This window comes from Ursus maritimus, unplaced genomic scaffold, assembly GCF_017311325.1.
Source record: "Ursus maritimus isolate PB19 unplaced genomic scaffold, ASM1731132v1 scaffold_24, whole genome shotgun sequence".
Classification (NCBI taxonomy): Eukaryota; Metazoa; Chordata; class Mammalia; order Carnivora; family Ursidae; genus Ursus; species Ursus maritimus.
In genome coordinates this window covers 42003185-42021817 of record NW_024424897.1, presented here as the reverse complement: position 1 = coordinate 42021817, position 18633 = coordinate 42003185, and the positions used below count along the sequence as shown (strand labels likewise).

Genomic DNA, 18633 nt, shown 5'->3' with positions numbered 1-18633 from the left:
TTTAAATATAAGAAGGCATTGTATTTTTATCCAGAAACAATAACAACTTTCATTAAGCAAGACCATTAGGCAAGTATTCACTTACAATGGACCTAAGACTATACCAGCTGATGGGAACTTATGGCTCAGGAACTCTTAAACACAGCTTCGAATCCTGGATACAACTGATATTTTACTACAGTCGACCATTGAACAACACGAGTTTGAACTACATGGGTCTCCTTACATGTGGATTTTTTTCTAATAAATACAGTATAGTGCTGTAAATATATTTTCACTTCTCTAGCTTACTTTAAGAATACAGTATATAATACACGTAACATACAAAATATGTGTTAATCGACTATTTATATTATCGGTAAGGCTTCCAGTCACTTTTATACGTGTAAGAAAAGTTATATGCAAATTTTCAACTGGACAGGTTGTCGCAGCCCCTAACCCCCACGTTGTTCAAGGGTCAACTACACTTTTTTTTTTTTTAAAGATTTTATTTATTTATTTGACAGAGATAGAGACAGCCAGCGAGAGAGGGAACACAAGCAGGGGGAGTGGGAGAGGAAGAAGCAGGCTCATAGCAGAGGAGCCTGACGTGGGGCTCGATCCCACAACGGCGGGATCACGCCCTGAGCCGAAGGCAGGCGCTTAACCGCTGTGCCACCCAGGCGCCCCTCAACTACACTTTCTAACAACAAATGCTTTCCTCTTTATCTCTCAAAAATCTGCCCGTCATCCTTTCCCCCAAAACACACACATTCTCACACACACAGCTTTACTACTGTAAAGGATGAAATGAATTTGGGGATTCTAGTTCTATTCCTTAATATATCTGACAAAGAATAAAAAAGAAATAAATAAAGATACATCTAGAAGTAACATTTTCAGCCTCATTTTTCACCTGCGTGGCAATAATTTTCTGTCCTCTATCTTCCATCAGTCTGTAGAGTTGCAGGTCCACATGTACAAGTAAAGTAGATATTCCTGATCCTTTGTCCCTGCTTCTCCCAGACAACTACTAACATTCTTTTTCTTCACTATCCAAGTTTTTCTCCAATCTCCTTAGGTAGAGCTAGGCGCATAAAAGAAGTGAGGAACACAGAGCCAGAGCTACTCTCTCCCAATTCAACTGTCTTCACATAACCTCATATTCCTTCCTCTAGCAATTACTACTTAATTATATTCCCTTGATGATTAGTACTCAATAATTGTAAGGTTCATTACCGAATCAATAATTTTAAAGAAAAACACTACCAAAACCAGAATTAAGGTGATACGATACTGTGAAAACAATTCAATTCAATGCCACCTGTCAATATGAAGAAAGATTTATAAAATGCTTCTGCTGAAAGCAAACACTAGCACAATTACCTTCCTCATATTACTTATACCTTTTGTTCTAAGAGTGCCCTGCGGAGGGAGACCCTCTGTTCAAGCTCTCGAAGTTCCCGATCATGTTGTGCCTCGGCCTGCATCTTGATTTTGCTCTGATATGCATTCAACAGCTCCAGTTCCTGCTGCAGCTGCATCTTCAAAACCTGGCACTCTGCTTCCTGTGCTTCATCCAAACGTAGCTGAAAAAGAAAAAGAAAATATCCTACTGTGAGTTATCTATTCCTCACCTATGGAAAAGAGGAGGTATGAGAGAAGACAGAGTACTCTTTTGTAGGATGCACAATTGTTCTCTCTCATGCCTTGGAGTAAACATCTCTGAAAAAGGAAGGCCTAGTAACCATTAATGGCATTAGGAAGATAAAGCTATCAGGAGCTCTTTGGAGGAGGCCTAAATAACCACATTTTTCTTAAGAAAAATCAAGAATATGATCAGATGATATAAGTAAGACTTTGAATGTTTTCTCTCCAATGGAAATAACTATAGCATAAGGATGATCAAACAGCCTACTGGCCAAATCTGGGCAGCTGCCTGGGTTTTGTTTTGTTTTGTTCTTTAAAGATTTATTTATTTATACTAGAAAGAGAGCGCGAGAGAGCACGAGTGGGAGGGGCAAAGGGAGAGGGAGAGAGAATCCCAAGCTGACTCCTTATTGAGTGCGGAGCCCAACATGGAACTCGATCTCCCAACCCCAAGATCACAATCTGAGCTGAAACCAAGAGTTGGAGATTAACCAACTGTACCACCCAGAAGCCCCAAGAATGGTTTTTACATTGGAAATAGTTACATTTTAAATAGCTATATAAGTACCCACATAGTATCTTCAATTTTGCCTCCTGGCCTACAAACTCTAAAATATTTACTATCTGGCCCTTTAAGAAAATGTTTACAAAACTTATATAGAAAATATTTTGAGGTCCTGGGTGGCTCAGTTGGTTGTGTCCGACTCTTGGTTTTGGCTCTGGTCATGATCTCAGGGTCATGAGATCGAGCGGAGAGTTTGCTGCTTTCCCCCTTTCTCTGCCCACCCCCCAAACCCCGCACTCTCTCTCTAAAATAAGAAAATAAATCTTTAAAGAAAGAAAGACTTTTATATTTGTACTCAAATGTGACCATTTGGATTCCAAATACAGTACTACTTTTTGCACACTACCTAACAGAGCTACTACTCCAATCTTGATATGCTATTGGGATATGTGCTAAACACCTGAGAGGCACTGGCAGAGAGCCTGTTTAAAACTTCAAGTCTAAATATATCAATGAGAATTCTATATACATCATGCATGCTTCCAAGCAATGCTCAGAGAAGGAAGAATATGGACCATCACTACTATTTCCCAAGCTGCAGGAGAACTATCATTTCTAACTAGTATTTTAATTGCTGCGTGGAAGGAAAGGAGCACTAATCAAATCTATTTTGCCTAAATAAAACAAACTCACAGCTTGTGTGGAGAGCATTTCATTAATGCTGTGGTCATACTGCTCAGCCAAGATGGCTAACTTCCGGGTCTGCTCCTCCTTGAGCCGTTTCAGAACAGCCTTGTGCTCACTCTTTGGTGTCGTCTCCAACAGGTGATTTCTTAATGCTTTATACTGTCTGGTTTGGATTTTGCAGGTGTCTTGAAACTGCTTTTTTATTTGGAGTTCTTTAGACTGGGAAGAAAAAAATAGATGCATATAAGTTTTAATATATGGTATTTGGTATACTTTAGGCTTACATTAAAATAAAGGCTACAGGAGAAAGGGAGATGAAAAACAAAAAGGTCAGATCATAAGGCTACAGGTACTTTTGGAATTGGTTCTTGGGTCAAACCACTGGATTCTATGCATTTTTATAACAAAAGCTTTAATATAAAACATTAAAATATCCAGAACCTCATTTATCACAGGACTTCAAGCAGTACTTGTTATTTTGTTAGTAAATTTGGTGACCTGAGTAAATATAAAAATTAGCTTTGACTACCGTGTATACTGATGACAGAAAATTAAATTTCTTCTCATGCATTAAACAGTAGATATAAAAGTATCTTACTGGCCAGACAACATTTTATCAGATCTCTGAGGGAGAAAATAAGCGTATTTACTCTGTTCCTTATCTGAGACACTTCGCTCCAATTTCTCTTAAAAACAATTTCAACTCTAACTACATACTGTGTAACAGACCCCACAAAAGCAGGGTATTAGTAACTAATATTATTTACAAGTAATTATCTTTTCCTTAAGGGAATAGACTAGATAGAAACATACTTAGTAATGGTTTACTCTTTAATACCATAAGCTAAAACTTGAAAGTCAGTCAGGTTAACTCATCATTTAAAGGTCAAACAAAAGTTATGGGGCAAGGGAGAGGACAACTTTCTTGGGAGTGATAAGAGACATGAGCTACGTAAATATTTCTGAGATAAAATAAATGAGTTCAGAGACAGAAGAGTTTTAGCTTTGGTTTTTGTTAATCACAGGTTTTCCTAAGAACTCAGGTTTTAATAAAATTTAATAAGATGAGATATAATTCTATAAAGTATATTGAGTGAGCCTGTGAGAATATATTCATTTACTACACTAAGACAAAACCTATACTTGAAATTATTTTACCTTAATATAAATACTGCCAGATATTGATTGGTTGATTCAGTATGCAACAAATGCACATCTTACCAAAGTAAAACACCTGTCAAGGAACTAGTTATTCACCACCTCTTGTAATACTACAACATCAAATAGACCTTTTCCATATTTCACACCAACTGAGGCACTAGGTCATAGTCATAATACTTTATTTTGTGAAGGGTCAAGAATTATGTAACTAGAACGAGAAACTCTTGGTCTAATTATGCTCAGTAGCACCACACTTAAATACTGTCCTTGGTTAACAAAATTCTTCCAAGTTAGCTAGGAATGAAACAATGAAATTTAGACATTCTCTCCTGCCTCGGTATAACATTCAATCTTTTAAAAGTTATTATTTTTAAAATAGGATACCAAGAAAACTGTAATCATTCCATATCATTAGCTTAATGAGAAAAAAGAACTTGCAATTTTTTTTCAACAAGAAGAGTTAACATTTATAATCAAGAATAAATTATATCCCTTAATAGTTAACCCAAATGAAAACAAGAACAAAGTTACAGTTGTTTCTACTCATTTATACTCATTTAACACGATTATATGTATGGCAGATGAAGAAAGAGCAGAGTAGGCAATATGTGTTTACTCAACCCATTCTACAGGAACCCCAAGTGCTCAAACTAAAGTCCCCCTACTCCCTATCAAAGTCTTGAAGGAAGTTGGAAGAAATAACTATTATGACTTAGGCATATAAAAATGGGATAACTTGGTGTTAAAATATAGTCTGTTTTGTTCAAATGGAGCAAGTAGATAGATATACATAACTAAGAGGAACACCATGATTTTCTTCCCTACTACAGTAACAAAACAATCTCCTTCATGGAAAATCTTGAGCTCACTGGTCATCAAAGGAGGCATTCTAAGTCATTCAAAGTCTGACTATGATTGTGAAATATTATTTTTCTCCTCACTTTTTATATAGTATCTGTAAAAATCAAATTTAGTGTTTACAAGCTTTCAAACTAAAAAGGCTCCAACAAGAGGAAACAGAAAGGAAGGTTTAAATATCAAACAACCACCAATTCTAAGTCTCAGAGAAATGCAATCATATCAGATTTATGTATGACTAGAGAAAGCTAAAGAGCTTTCAGTTTGGTTTACTTCTGGGTGCTACTGACTTTAAAACAATCATTTTACAGACCTATTGTTTTAAAAATCTTTTGGTGGAAAATTGTTCCGTAGCCAAAAGAGTATATACCCTCTTCATTACAAAGACAAAATAAATCTGAAAAATCATTATGAATTCCAATTTTTCTAAGTAATGACTAAGGAAGGTTATATGGGTAGTCAACACAAGCTACTCTGTAAATGATGTTAATTAGCTATTTTGAAGACACAAAAAAGTGAAATTTTATCCCAGTTCACAAGGAAAGCATAAACCATCTTAATTTTGCTTCTATATTTCATTCGAGTCAGTCTATTAGAATGGAGTTATGTGGGAATCAGAGTTACAATTAGATACAGCACAGATTACCTCTGTGAACGAATTTAACTTCACTCCAGGACAGTTAAAGACAAAGAACAGTTTTATACTTAAATTCTCAAATAAAAAGGGGTAGGGAAAAGTTTAAAAAGGAAATACTGTGGGATATGGGCCTTACTGGACGTAAATAAAAGTTTAAAATTTGCAGACCTATCCAAATTAATTGAGGTACTACTACAGACGACAGCCTATGCAGTGGATGGTTTTATTTTTGCTCATTAAGATTAATGTGATTATATTCCTTCAAATATTTATTACAAGTTATAAAATTTGAAAATGTCCTGGATTTGTTAACTCTGGTTGACTCTGGGCTAGACCAGCCGTCTGGAAAGACAAGGGGACAGAGGGAAATCTTTACAATACACTTTGGTATCCTTCACATTTCAGACTATGTGAATGAATTCCTGTATTCAAAGTAAATACAAAATTTCAAGTCCTTTGGTATTATATATCACAAACACGTGTCTTTATTTATTTTGGGGGGGAGGGCTATATAACAACTTGCTCAACTCTGATGTGGTAATTAAAAATATATTTATATACCCCAACTACCTATGCTATGCCATGGTCTTACCCATACTACCAAGCAAAGAAAGCAAGCAAGCAGACTGAAGTAACACTGTGATGATTCCCTTGTTCCTCTTAAGATAAGTATAGACAATGAAGGGAGAGAGAGTAAAAAGACATTTTCTATCATTGGCTTCTGTGCTGATTAAGAACTTAGTGTCTTTTTTGGAAACAAATAATATTTAGAGTAGACACAATTCCAAAATTACATTACTTCGAGCAACAGAGAGAAGAAAACAGGTTAGCATGTTCACATGCCGACTATAATATCAACATTGGACATTTGGGTACATTAAAAATCAGAATTTTGATTCTTATTTATGGCACGTCCTACAGTTAAAAGTTTTGGTACACTGCTGAGAAATACATAAGCAAAAAGTCTACAGCTACATTAAAACTATCCAAACATTCTTAAAATGAAAAGAAAAAAGTTTATTCAATTTCTTTATGCCAGACCTTAGACTTTTGCTGTTTACACAAATGCCTTTTATGTCTCTTCCGTTTTATCAAGAAGCTTTAAGTTAAAGGTACCTTTAGACTCTTAGGCTGTTGTCGAACCTCCATGACGTGCTTTCGCCTTAGTTCTCGTTCTCTTCGCTTGTTATATTCCAGCTGGTTTGTCAGCTCAGTTTGATGCTGCAATCTGATCAACTCACAGCGCATCTTCTGAATTGTGTTGAGGTGTCGGAACTCCAGTTCTTGCATGGATTCATGCTGTCGCAGCAGCATGGCATGCTCTAAGTCCTTCTGAGTCTGCCTTTTATTTAACTCCTAATCCGTAACACAAAAGACAAAGGTATAATACTGCTGTATGATGCCAGGAAAAAAAATCCTAAGAAACAGAACAACCAGGAAATAGATGTAATCCTGACTCAGTAATGGCTACATAGTAAGTATGGCAGTTTAATAATATTTACTGTAGTAAATGAACAATTAGCACACATTTTCTTACACTGCTCATTTACTACTCACTAACACTACTTTATGCAATAAGTTTAAAAGTTATCAAATCTGTCTCAAGAGGTTTACTGTCCTTTCCTCTTTCCTTCCTTTATTGTTTCCTAGTTTTATATTTGAAGAGGACTCCTAAGCCATCCTTTGAATTTTTTAGGAGTATACTGTTCAATTCTATTAGGAGCATACGCGGTATAATGTGTGGCTAAGAACATGAACTACAGAGCTAGGCTGCCTGTATTCTTTTTTTTTTTTTAATACTTATTTATTTGAGAGAGAGAGAGAACACGCCTGCAGTGGGGAGGGACAGAGGGAGGAGAGAGAGCCCCTAGCAGTGCTAAGCACAGAGCCCTACTCCGGGCTTGATCTCACGTCCCGGTAATCACGACCTGAGCTGAAACCAAGAGTCAGACGCTTAACTGCACCACCGAAGTGCCCCTGGATGGCTGTATTCTAAATCCTAGCTCTGTTATTTATGACCTGCAAATCCTTGGGTTAGTTATTTAAACTCTTTGCTTCAGCTTCATCACTTCTCAAATGGAGATAATATAGCTATTTCATAGATTCAATGTGAGGATGAAATACGTTCATCATGAATGAAAAGGTCTCAGAATAATACCTAGCACATCACGCTCGATAAATTTTTTTTGCAGATCAAAAAGAACAAGTGTTGGGCGCCTGGGTGGCTCAGTCAGTTGAGTATCTGCCTTCAGCTCAGGTCATGATCTCAGGGTCCTGGGATCGAGCCCCATGTTGGGCTCCCTGCTCAGCGGGAAGCCCACTCCTCCCTTTCCCGCTCTCCCTGCTTGGCTCTGTCAAATAAATAAATAAAATCTTTAAAAACAATTAAAAAAAAAGTGTAATACACACACACACACACACACACACTGTGGAAGTCAAACTTGCCCCCCCGCCTCTGCAAACCCTTTCTCCAGAGCTCAAGAACAGTCTGGTGCAAATGCTTCCCAAAATTCCCCTCATGCTTACTGTGATACATCTATTATACAAAACATACAGTTTTAAATTAAATACCAAAATACATTATAGGCATATAAAATGCTTTCTTCAACTAAAAATATAATAGACATAGATCCCAAATAGATCAGTACATAAAGATCTTTTTTTTAATGTTTCAATAGGAAGCTTCTGCTTTACGATTCCATAATTTTTCCATTCTTTTGCTTTAAACAAATTTTAAGTAAATATGCATGCATGATGCATCACATGTTATGATTTAACATATAGTTCCAGAAGTGGATTTGGTGGGTAAGAACATATGTGTATATTAAATTTGAAAAGCTATTGCTGGGGCACCTGGGTGGCTCAGCTAAGCATCCAACTTCTGATTTCAGCTGAGGTGATGATCTCAGGGTCGTGAGATCGAGCCCCAGGTTGGGTGTGAAGCCTGCTTGAGATTTTCTCTCTACCTCTCCCCGCCCCTCCACCCCTCACGCTCTCTCTCTCTGTAAAAATATAAGTAAAAAGCTATTGCTGTGGGGGGCACCTGAGTGGCTCAGTCAGTTAAGCATCTGCCTTCAGCTCAAGTCATGATCTCAGGGTCTTGGGATCGAGCCCCACATCAGGCTCTCTGCTCAGCAAGGAGTCTGCTTCTGCCTTTCACTCTCCCTCTGTGCTCGTTCTCTCTCTCTCTCAAATAAATTAATAAAATCTTACAAAAAAGAAAGCTATTGCTGAATTATGTTCCAAAAAGGCAGTATCAGTTTATACTTCGTACTTAATAATACTGCCCATCTCTCCATGTTAACAGCCTTTTTAATTATTCTTATCTAATTGATACAACTTTTTTTGTTTTTTTTAAGATTTATTTATTTTAGAGAGACAGAATGAGAGAGAGACAGAGCATGTGCAACAGCAACAGTGGGAGGGGTGGTGGTGGTGGTGGGGAATCTCAAGCAGACTCTGAGCCCAGCTGAGCAGAGAGCCTGGTGTACAGCCTGATGTGGGGCTCAATCCCATGACCCTGAGATCATGACCTGAGCCAAAACAGAATTGGGGGCTTAACCAACTGTGCCACCCAGGCGTCCCTCAACTGTTTTAATTTGAAATTCTTTAACTTTCATCACTGAATTTTAACAGTTATGCTATACTTGAAGCTTATTTTATGCCACCTTGGAAATAAATTTATCTATGCTCACAGGTGTCCCTGATGATAAAAACAATTGTTTTCATTGTGATAAGAGTTTCCACATTTGCCCAGTTAATAATTATGTAATTATAAAAATGTATTAAACGGTAACACACAATTCATGGCACTCACTTCAGATCAAAAGGCATAAATCATCCAATTAATTTTCTCATTTAAAAATTAATACTTTCTTCATAATTCATGGATTTAATATTTATTAAATATTTAATACTGTATGCTTACTATGGGCCAGACACTAGGGATATAAAGACCTGAACAGAACCTGTGACTTCATATAATTTCCATTCTAGTTGGGGAGAGAGACTTCCCCCCAAAAGTGTATATGTGTAAGAGAAAGGAGAAAGAAGTGCAAAAAAGAACATTTAAAGGGAGAAAGCAAGCCCTGTGGATTAAATATCTGGGAAAGAAGGATTTAGGCCAGGGAATTATGAGTACAAAGGCCTTGCAGCTGAGATGTGACAGATTTATTTCTGATATCACATCTTTCAAACACACCTCCCTGACAAGGTCCTGCTCCAAGTTATGGCGTCCAAGTAACATTCTTCTCTTGAAGCGACGGCATTCCAGCTCTAGGTATTGCCTCTGTCGTCGTAGAAGATTAGCCTCTTCCTCTGCTTGGAAATGTTGTATATTCTCCTTCTGCTTTGAAAGCCACTCTTGCTTTTCTTTTTTTGGGGTGCTCTGGTTTTCATTCAGTTCCTGGTAACATAAAAAACTCAGTTCAAAATCCATAAAAATTAACTACATGAATACAGTTAATGTAAAATTTGGTATCTGGTAAATTTAAATGAAAGTATTTAACTTCTGTCCCTCTCTAGTGCTCAGGCAGGGCAATGACATTAAGGAGGCAGGTAATAGTTTTCCTTTTTCTTAAGTGACCAGTGAAAAAAGAGAGAAGTACATTAAAAAATATGCATAACGTTTGGCTTTGCACAGCTACACTTATGATGATTCAAAAGCACAGAATGACTGGTAAATGAAATAAAACATATCTTTCTTTAAATCCTTCCCAATAGAGATAGAAGGTATTGCTTTCAGGTAAAAATCATATGTAAATTAAAATTAGGGCTAAAATACAGTTATGTCTCACTTGGTTTTTAACAATTTAAATATCAAGCTTCTGGCAAGATTATGGATGTACTCAATATAAAAAACTTGGAAATTAAATGGAAAATCAGCAAAACCATGGGAGAATGGAGACCTTTTTTATGAGTGGTATTTAATATTTAGCATTAATAACCACTGAACAAAACCAATGCTTTTCTACAGCATTTTAAATATCATCTCAAAAACTACCTACATGAAAAATGCATTTATACTGGGCAAGATGAGAACATTCATTATATACTCAATGAGGCAAACCCTAGGATGTTAATTAATACTAGTATATTTTCTTTCTCATTTTTTAAAAAATATTTTATTTATTGATTTGACAGAGAGAGACAGCGAGACAGGGAACACAAGCAGGGGAGATGGGAGAGGGAGAAGCAGGTTTCCTGCAGAGCAGGGAGCCCAATGTGGGGCTCGATCCCAGGACCCTGGGATCATGACCTGAGCCGAAGGCAGATGCTTAACGGCTGAGCCACCCAGGCACCCCAATACTAGTGTATTTTCAACCTAAAAAGCCATAAATATTGCAGAGAATATAAATCAGCCATCTTTACTGAGTTGATTTTTCAGAGACTACTAACCTTACGGTCCTTCCCCTGTTATTAAAGAAAGTGACCAAGTCTTTATAACTTAAGTCATAAGATATTAAAACACATAAAAATAAAAAGCACATAAATTAGTAGCTCTCAAATGAGGGTGCAATGCACATACACTAAAGGAAGAGACAAGGATAATATAGGCGCAAACAGAGGGTCACATTGTATCTTTTTTTTTTACTTATTTTATTTAAATTCAATTAGTTAACATATAGTGTATCATTAGTTTCAGAAGTGGAGTTCAGTGATTCATCAGTTGCATATAACACCCAGTGCTCATGATACCACATGACCTCCTTAATCCCCAACATTCAGTTACTCCATTCCCCACCCACCTCCCTTCCACAACTCTAACCCTTAGTTTGTTTCCTATGATTAAGAGTCTTTTATGGTTTGTCTCCCTCTCTGATTTTGTTCATCTTATATTATTTTTCCCTCCCTTCCTGTATGATCATTTATTTTGTTTCTTGAGAATCGCCTGGTATCTTTCTCAAAATCTTCTGCCAGGAAATTTCCCCACCAAAAGTCTAGCATGTCCCTTCCTCTATACTGAGAATCATTATTTTGAATGAACACACACACGCATGCATACATGCGTTATACAACTAAAGGATTATTTAATGATTTATTTACTACAGAGAGAGAGAGAGAATGTGCACATGAACGGAGGAAGGGGCAGAGGGAGAGAATCTCAAGCAGACTCCCTGCTGTGCATGGAGCCTGGGGCGGGGTTCCATCTCAAGACCCCAGATTACCACCCCACCTGAAAGCAAGAGTCAGATACCCAACCGACTGAGCCACCCAGACACCCCAAGAATGGTTCGCTTCTATTTATTTTTTTAAAGATTTTATTTTATTTTATTTATCTGACAGAGGAAGAGAGAGAGAACACAAGCAAGGGAAGAAGCAGGCAGAGGGAGAGGGAGAAGCAGGTGCCCTGCTGAGAAGAGAGTCAGACCCAGAGCTCTATCCCAGGACCCCGGGATCACGACCTGAGCCAAAGACAGATGCTCAACTGACTGAACCACCTAGGTGCCCCAAAATGGCTTACTTTTAAAGAAAGCAATGTGTGGCTTTTTCCCCCACAGCTCACATATTTTTATTTCTTTTCTTTTTTTTAAGATTTTATTTATTTATTTGACACAGAGAGAGACAGCCAGTGAGAGAGGGAACACAAGCAAGGGGAGTGGGAGAGGAAGAAGCGGGCTCCCAGCAGAGGAGCCTGATGTGGGGCTCGATCCCAGGACTCCAGGATCACGCCCTGAGCCAAAGGCAGACGCCTAACGACTGAGCCACCCAGGCGCCCCATCACATATTTTTATTTCTAATCAGTCAGTTACTTAAGTAAGTGCTTAGGAAAGCTATTATAAATAAAATAACTTATGTTTTCAGGAGATAATTCTTTTTACAGCCTCCTCTATTGAGGATCTCAGTCATCAATGTCTTCATTCAAACTGATAGACATTTCATGGTGACAAACAACAAAAGAAAAACTTCTCTTCATGGTTCTATGCATTGATCAACATTACATACAATCAATAAGCAGATAACTGCCCTGAAAATGTTTATAAAATAAGTACCTCCTTAAGCTGTTCTTTTCGAAGTTTATATTCTCTTTTCTGTGACTCCAAAAAACTATTCAGCTCTTTCTTTTGTTGGGCCTGAATATGTTGCTGAAATTTTTTCTCCTCATTGGCCATCACTTTAGCCTATAGAAAATTTAAAAAATGGATCAAATTAGTTAAGTTGATAGATTCAAAGCAGCATCTGAATACACACTACCAAGGATACCACTTTTTCCCCATGCACAAAAAATCAGTATAAATATTACCAAAATGAGAATACTCAACAAATTATTAATACTTGTTACTCGGCATCCTTTTTTATTTTTATTTAAATTTCTGGCAGTTAACATATAGTGCAATATTGTTTCTGGAGTATTCAGCATCTTTATTTCAATGTCAGAGAACCAATAAAATGGAACTCTTCTTTAAAATGTTGATCTTGTACAGAGTCAGAATGTTTTTACCTTTTTTTCCTCCTTTAACAAGAGTATGTACTCCCCCCATAAAAAAACAAACACATTTATCTACAAATATAATTTAATCATGACTTCTTATCTTAGTTGACTTGTATATGAAATAATGTAATACATTTATCTTTAAAACTTGACCTTTTATTTATATATTAAATAATATGAAAATATTAAATATTAGACATATGTATCATACTTTTTTTTTTAAAGATTTTATTTTTCAGTAATCTCTATACCCAACATGGGGGTCAAATTTACAATCCGGAGATCAAGAGTCGCATATTACACCGACTCTTGAGAGCCAGGCACCCCTTATTTCTGATGATACATGCAATGCATAATCATTGCAGAACATTAAGGAAGTATAGAAAAACACAAAGAAGGAAAATATTACATGATTTTAGCACCCAGAGATAACCAATATAAACATGCTGGTGTATCACCTTCCTAATTTTCCTATGCACATCTATTTCTTTTTTTTTTTTTTTTTAATGATTTTTTTATTATATTATGTTAGTCACCATACAGTACATCCCCGGTTTCCGATGTAAGGCTTGATGATTCATTAGTTGTGTATAACACCCAGTGCACCATGCAATACGTGCCCTCCTTACTACCCATCACCGGTCTATCCCATTCCCCCAACCCCCTCCCCTCTGAAGTCCTCAGTTTGTTTCTCATAGTCCATAGTCTCTCATGCACATCTATTTCTTAAACAAATTTGTAATCATATTCTACATCCCGTTTCATGAACTGCTTTCCTAAATCTATTAGTATCTACCTCTTCCTAAGTTATTAAAAACACTACCCAATGACCAACAGGATAATTCTCTCACCAAATTATTTTAAAATCAAATGTTTATTTAAACCATAAATTATTTTGCTAAATTCTCTACTATTGTAATAGAGTGGTTCTTTTTTTTCAGGGGGAGGAAGGTTGAACAGGCTAGCTATAGATAAATAATGCCTTAATGTGGACTAGCCAGGCATATCTAAAGATATTCTGTGAATTTATTGTGAAGCTTACATTTTACTTGACAAACGTGACTATCAAAATAAGATGAAACCATGGGACATCAAAAATCTTTACAAGAAAAAGTTTCACATAACAAGAATCCTAAAAAATGTGCTTTTATCATATAGTAAAATGAGACTTATTTGTAAATAAACAAATGGGCTAAACCTTAATCTGAATCTCTTAATTTATAATCTTTAACATTCTCTCTCTCTATCTTCAATTATTCTGATATAAAAATACTGCTATAAATTTAAGGGCGGTTTCCAAAAAATACACAGAAAAGGGAATCATGAATGATTTTTTGAGACCTGAACCATGTTACTAATAGGTGATTTATCAAACTCTTCAGATAACCAGAGTACCTGAGGCCCAGAACAGATGAATGAATGACTTACCCACTGTGACACTACACATCTATCAAGTATCAGGCAATAATCCCATGTCTATTGGTTCCCAAACTCAGTACCTGGTATTATACATGTTATGTAAATGTCTCTCTCTCTAATCGATTTGCTTGGTTCCGGGGAAGAGATACTCTAACACCGAAATGTTATCTTGGCTAATTCTGGGACGATCACAAGCTAGAACAAATTAATAATACTGAATCAGCCACCTCTTTTTCCATAGCAGCCTGATGTTTCTTGATAAGCTTCTCCATTTCTGCAGCAAAATTGTTACGCTGAGTTTCAAGATCTTTGTCTAATCTGAGGCGATGTTCATCCATCTCAGCCTTTAGCTTATTTTCCAGAGTCATCAATTGCTTTTGATGTTGCCGCCTCATTCTCTTATAGCCAGACATCTGTTCTCTAAGCTCAGAGTCCTGCTCATGTTCTTGCATTTGCCTTGTAACCTAGACATACAAACAATGGACAGAAAAGAACAAAATAAAGCAAAACATTTCTTTCAAAGGCATTTTAGATCACTCTGCCATTAACTAAGCAGGCAATTAATTTAAGAGATTCCAGCTAGCAGTTTTCAATTAAATTTCCAGCCGGTCTTTTAAAGAAATAAACAAGTTGATTCTAAAATCTATATGGGAATGTAAAGGCCAAGAATATCCAAAACAATCTTGAGGGGGAAGAAAAAGTTGGAAGATGGACACTTCAGCAATCAAAACAATGTGGTATTGGTATTAGGACAGATCAAAGGAACAGAATAAAATCTAGAAATAGACCCAAACATACTCAGTCAATTGGATTTTCTACCAAAAATTCAGGTTAATTCAAAAAGGAAAGTGTTTTTTGTTGTTGCTGTTTTTTTAAAAAAATATTTTATTTATTTATTTGACACAGAGAGAGACACTGAGAGAGGGAACACAACCAGGAGGAGTGGAATAGGGAGAAGAAGGCTTCCTGCTGAGCAGGGAGCCTGACTCAGGGCTTCATCCCAGGACCCTGGGATCATGACCTGAGCTGAAGGCAGATGCCAAATGACTGAGCCACCCAGGCGCCCCAAGGAAAGTGTATTTTAATAAATCCTGCTGAAACAACTAGCTCCCTGTAACAAATAAATAAACCCTGACTCCTATATCACTGTATATTCAAAAATTAATTTGAAAAGAAACATTTGACCTAAACATAAAACTTAGAATCATAAAGCAAAAGAAGACATCGACTACTGTGTAAGCAAGTAGTTCTTGGACACAAAAGACACTGGCTATAAAGAAAAAAAATGTAATAGCCTAACTATGGAAAGACCCCAAATGTCCATCGACTGATGAATTGGTAAAGAAGATGTCTCTCTCTCTCTCTCTCACACACACACACACGCGCGTGCGCGCAGAGGAATATTATTCAGCCATCAAAATGAATGAAATCTTGCCATTTGCAACGATGTGGATGAAGCTAGAGTGTATTATGCTAAGCAAAATAAGTTAGAGAAAGACAAATACCATATGATTTCACTCATACATGGAATTTAGGAAACAAAACAGATGAACATATGGGAAGAGAAAGAAAGACAGAGAGGGAGACAAACCATAAGAGACTCTTAACAATAGAGAACAAACTGAGGTTTGATGGGAGGGACATGGGTGGGGGACAGGCTAAGTGGATGATGGAGATTAAGAAGGGCACTTGTTATGATGAGCACTGGGTGTTATATGTAAGTGATGAATCACTAAATTCTACTCCTGATATCAGTATCACACTATATGTTAACTAACTAGAATCTAAATAAAAATTTGGAAGAAAAAAATGTATAAACTGGATTTTTAAATTGAGGTGAAATTCACTCACAACCTGAAGATTGAGTCACATGCTCTTCCAACTGAGCCAGCCAGGCACCCTTAAAATTAATAATTTTTTTAAAAGATTGATTTATTTATTTTAGAGAGACAGTGCATGAGTGTGTTAGTGAGTGTGGGGAGGGGCAGAGGGAGAAGCAGAGAATCCTCAAGCAGACTCCCTGCTAAGTGCAGAGCCCGACATGGGGCTGGATCCCAGGACCCTGGGATCATGACCTGAGCTGAAACCAAGAGCCAGATGGTTAATCAACTGAGCCACGCAGGCATCCCAAATTAATCATTTCAGAGTGAACAACTCAATAGCATTTAGTATATTCACAATGTTATACAACTACCACCTTTATCTAATTACAAAACTTTTATCATCCCAGAAGAAATGCTGTTCCCCATTCTCTCCTGGTAACCACCAATTTATTTTCCATTTCTATGGATTCACATCTATTTTGGATATTTCACACAGTTATATAGTACGTGACCTTTTATGCCTGGCTTCCTTAATTTAGCCTGTTTTCACAGTTCGTCCATGTTGTAGCATGTATCAGTACTTCATTCTTTTTTACAGCTGAATAATATTCCATTGTATGCATATACCATAATTTATCAATTCATCTGCTGATGGATATGGCTACTGTGAATAGTGCTGTTATGAACATGTGTGTAAATGTACTTGTTTGAGTACTAGTTTTTGATTCTTTGGGTATATATATAGGAACAGAACTGCTGATTCATATGATAATTCTATGTTTAACTTTCTAAGGAACTGTCAACTGTTTCCCACAGAAGCTGAATCATATTACAATCATATAACATATACACAATTACAATATTATTACATACATATTACCAGAAACATACAGGAGTTCTAATTTCTCTGCATGTTCTCCAACAATTATTATTTTTCTTTTTTTTTAAAAGCCATCCTAGTGGGATGAGGTGGTTCCTCATTGTGGTTTTGATTTACATTTCCCTAATAACTAATGATATTGAGCATCTTTTCATGTGCTTGTTGGTCATTTGTATATCTGTTCTGGAGAAATGTCTATTCAAGACCTTTATCCATATTTTTAAGGGGGGGAGGGGCAGTGAGAGAATCTTAAGCCGGACTCACACCCAGTCCGAGCCTGACACCGGGCTTGATCTCACATCACAACCCTGAGATCATGACCTGAGCTGAAATCAAGAGTCGACACTTAACTGACTGAACCACCAAGGAACCCCCCACTTTATGCATTTTTAAAAAAGCTTTATTTATTTTGAGAGAGAGAGAGGAAGACACAGAGAGAGAGAGAGAGAGAGAGACAGTGAGCAAGCGAGCATGCAGGAGGGAGGGGCAGAGGGAGAGGAAGAATCCCGCTGAGTAGGGAGCACAAGGCAGGGCTCAATCTCACCACCCTGAGATCACAACTTGAGCTGAAACCAAGAGTTGGTTGCCTTACCAACTGCACCACCCAGGCACACCCCCCATCCATTTTTTAAATTGGATTGTTATAATTCGATTTTAAAACTAAAAAATTTTAATTTTTCATCAAGCAGGAAAAAGAACAGGTAAATTACAGATGAAGAAAAAATATTTGCAAGATATATATGAGATATAATACTATAACCAAACTTTATAAAGAATACCTACAAATCAATATTAAAAAGATGAACATCTGAATAAGAAATAAGGCAAAAGATGGGGTGCCTGGGTGGCTCAGTCAGTTGGGCGCCTGCCTTCAGCTCAGGTCTTGATCCCAGGGCCCTGGGATAGAGTCCCGCATCAGGCTCCCTCCTCAGCAGGCTGTCTGCTTCTCCACCCACCCCCACCCAGTCCTCCCCCTAGCTCGTGCTCTCTCTCTCTCTAATAAATAAAATCCTAAAAAAAAAAAAAGGGAAGAAGGCAAAAGACTTGAAGAAACACTTCACTAAAGAAGATACAAGAATAGACAATAAGCATGTGAAAAGGGGCTTATAATGATTACCTCTTTAGTCACAGGGAAATGCAAAAATACTAAGAGATTCCATCTCATACCACTAGAGTGGCTAAAATAAAAAAAAACTTAACAACACCAAATGTTGGAGAGAATGTGAACCAATCAGAACCTATACATTGCTAATGGGCATATGAAATGGTACATCCATTTTGGAAAACTGATAAATTCTTACGAAGTTAAACATACACATACCCTACAACTCAGTTATTTTACCTTAAGTATTTACCCAAAAGAAATTAAAATATCATGTTCACATGAAGACTTTCATAAGAAAGTTTATAGCAATCTTACATGGAATGGCCCAAAGGGTAATCAAACCAAATGTTCATCAATAAAGAATGGGTAAAAAAATTACATATTCACACAATGGAAAATTACTTATAGTTATAAAAAAGAATGAACTTTTGGGGTGCCTGGGGGCTTAGTTGGTTAAGTGTATGGCTTAGGCTCAGGCCAGGATCAAGCCCCATATC

General features: G+C 37.0%; 1 protein-coding gene across 3 annotated transcripts in view; it reads right to left on the bottom strand.

Annotated features, from left to right (window-relative positions):
- Positions 1–18633, bottom strand: part of TAOK1 (TAO kinase 1) — a 151166-nt gene that overhangs the window by 15980 nt on the left and 116553 nt on the right. For all 3 annotated transcript variants that reach the window (XM_040641074.1, XM_040641073.1, XM_040641075.1), the window contains 6 exons: positions 14556–14792; positions 12470–12598; positions 9679–9882; positions 6594–6833; positions 2828–3040; positions 1386–1568 (listed from right to left, as the gene is read on the bottom strand). In XM_040641074.1, coding sequence (XP_040497008.1) covers positions 1386–1568; positions 2828–3040; positions 6594–6833; positions 9679–9882; positions 12470–12598; positions 14556–14792 — 1206 coding nt within the window. The remainder of the gene's footprint in view (positions 1–1385; positions 1569–2827; positions 3041–6593; positions 6834–9678; positions 9883–12469; positions 12599–14555; positions 14793–18633) is intronic.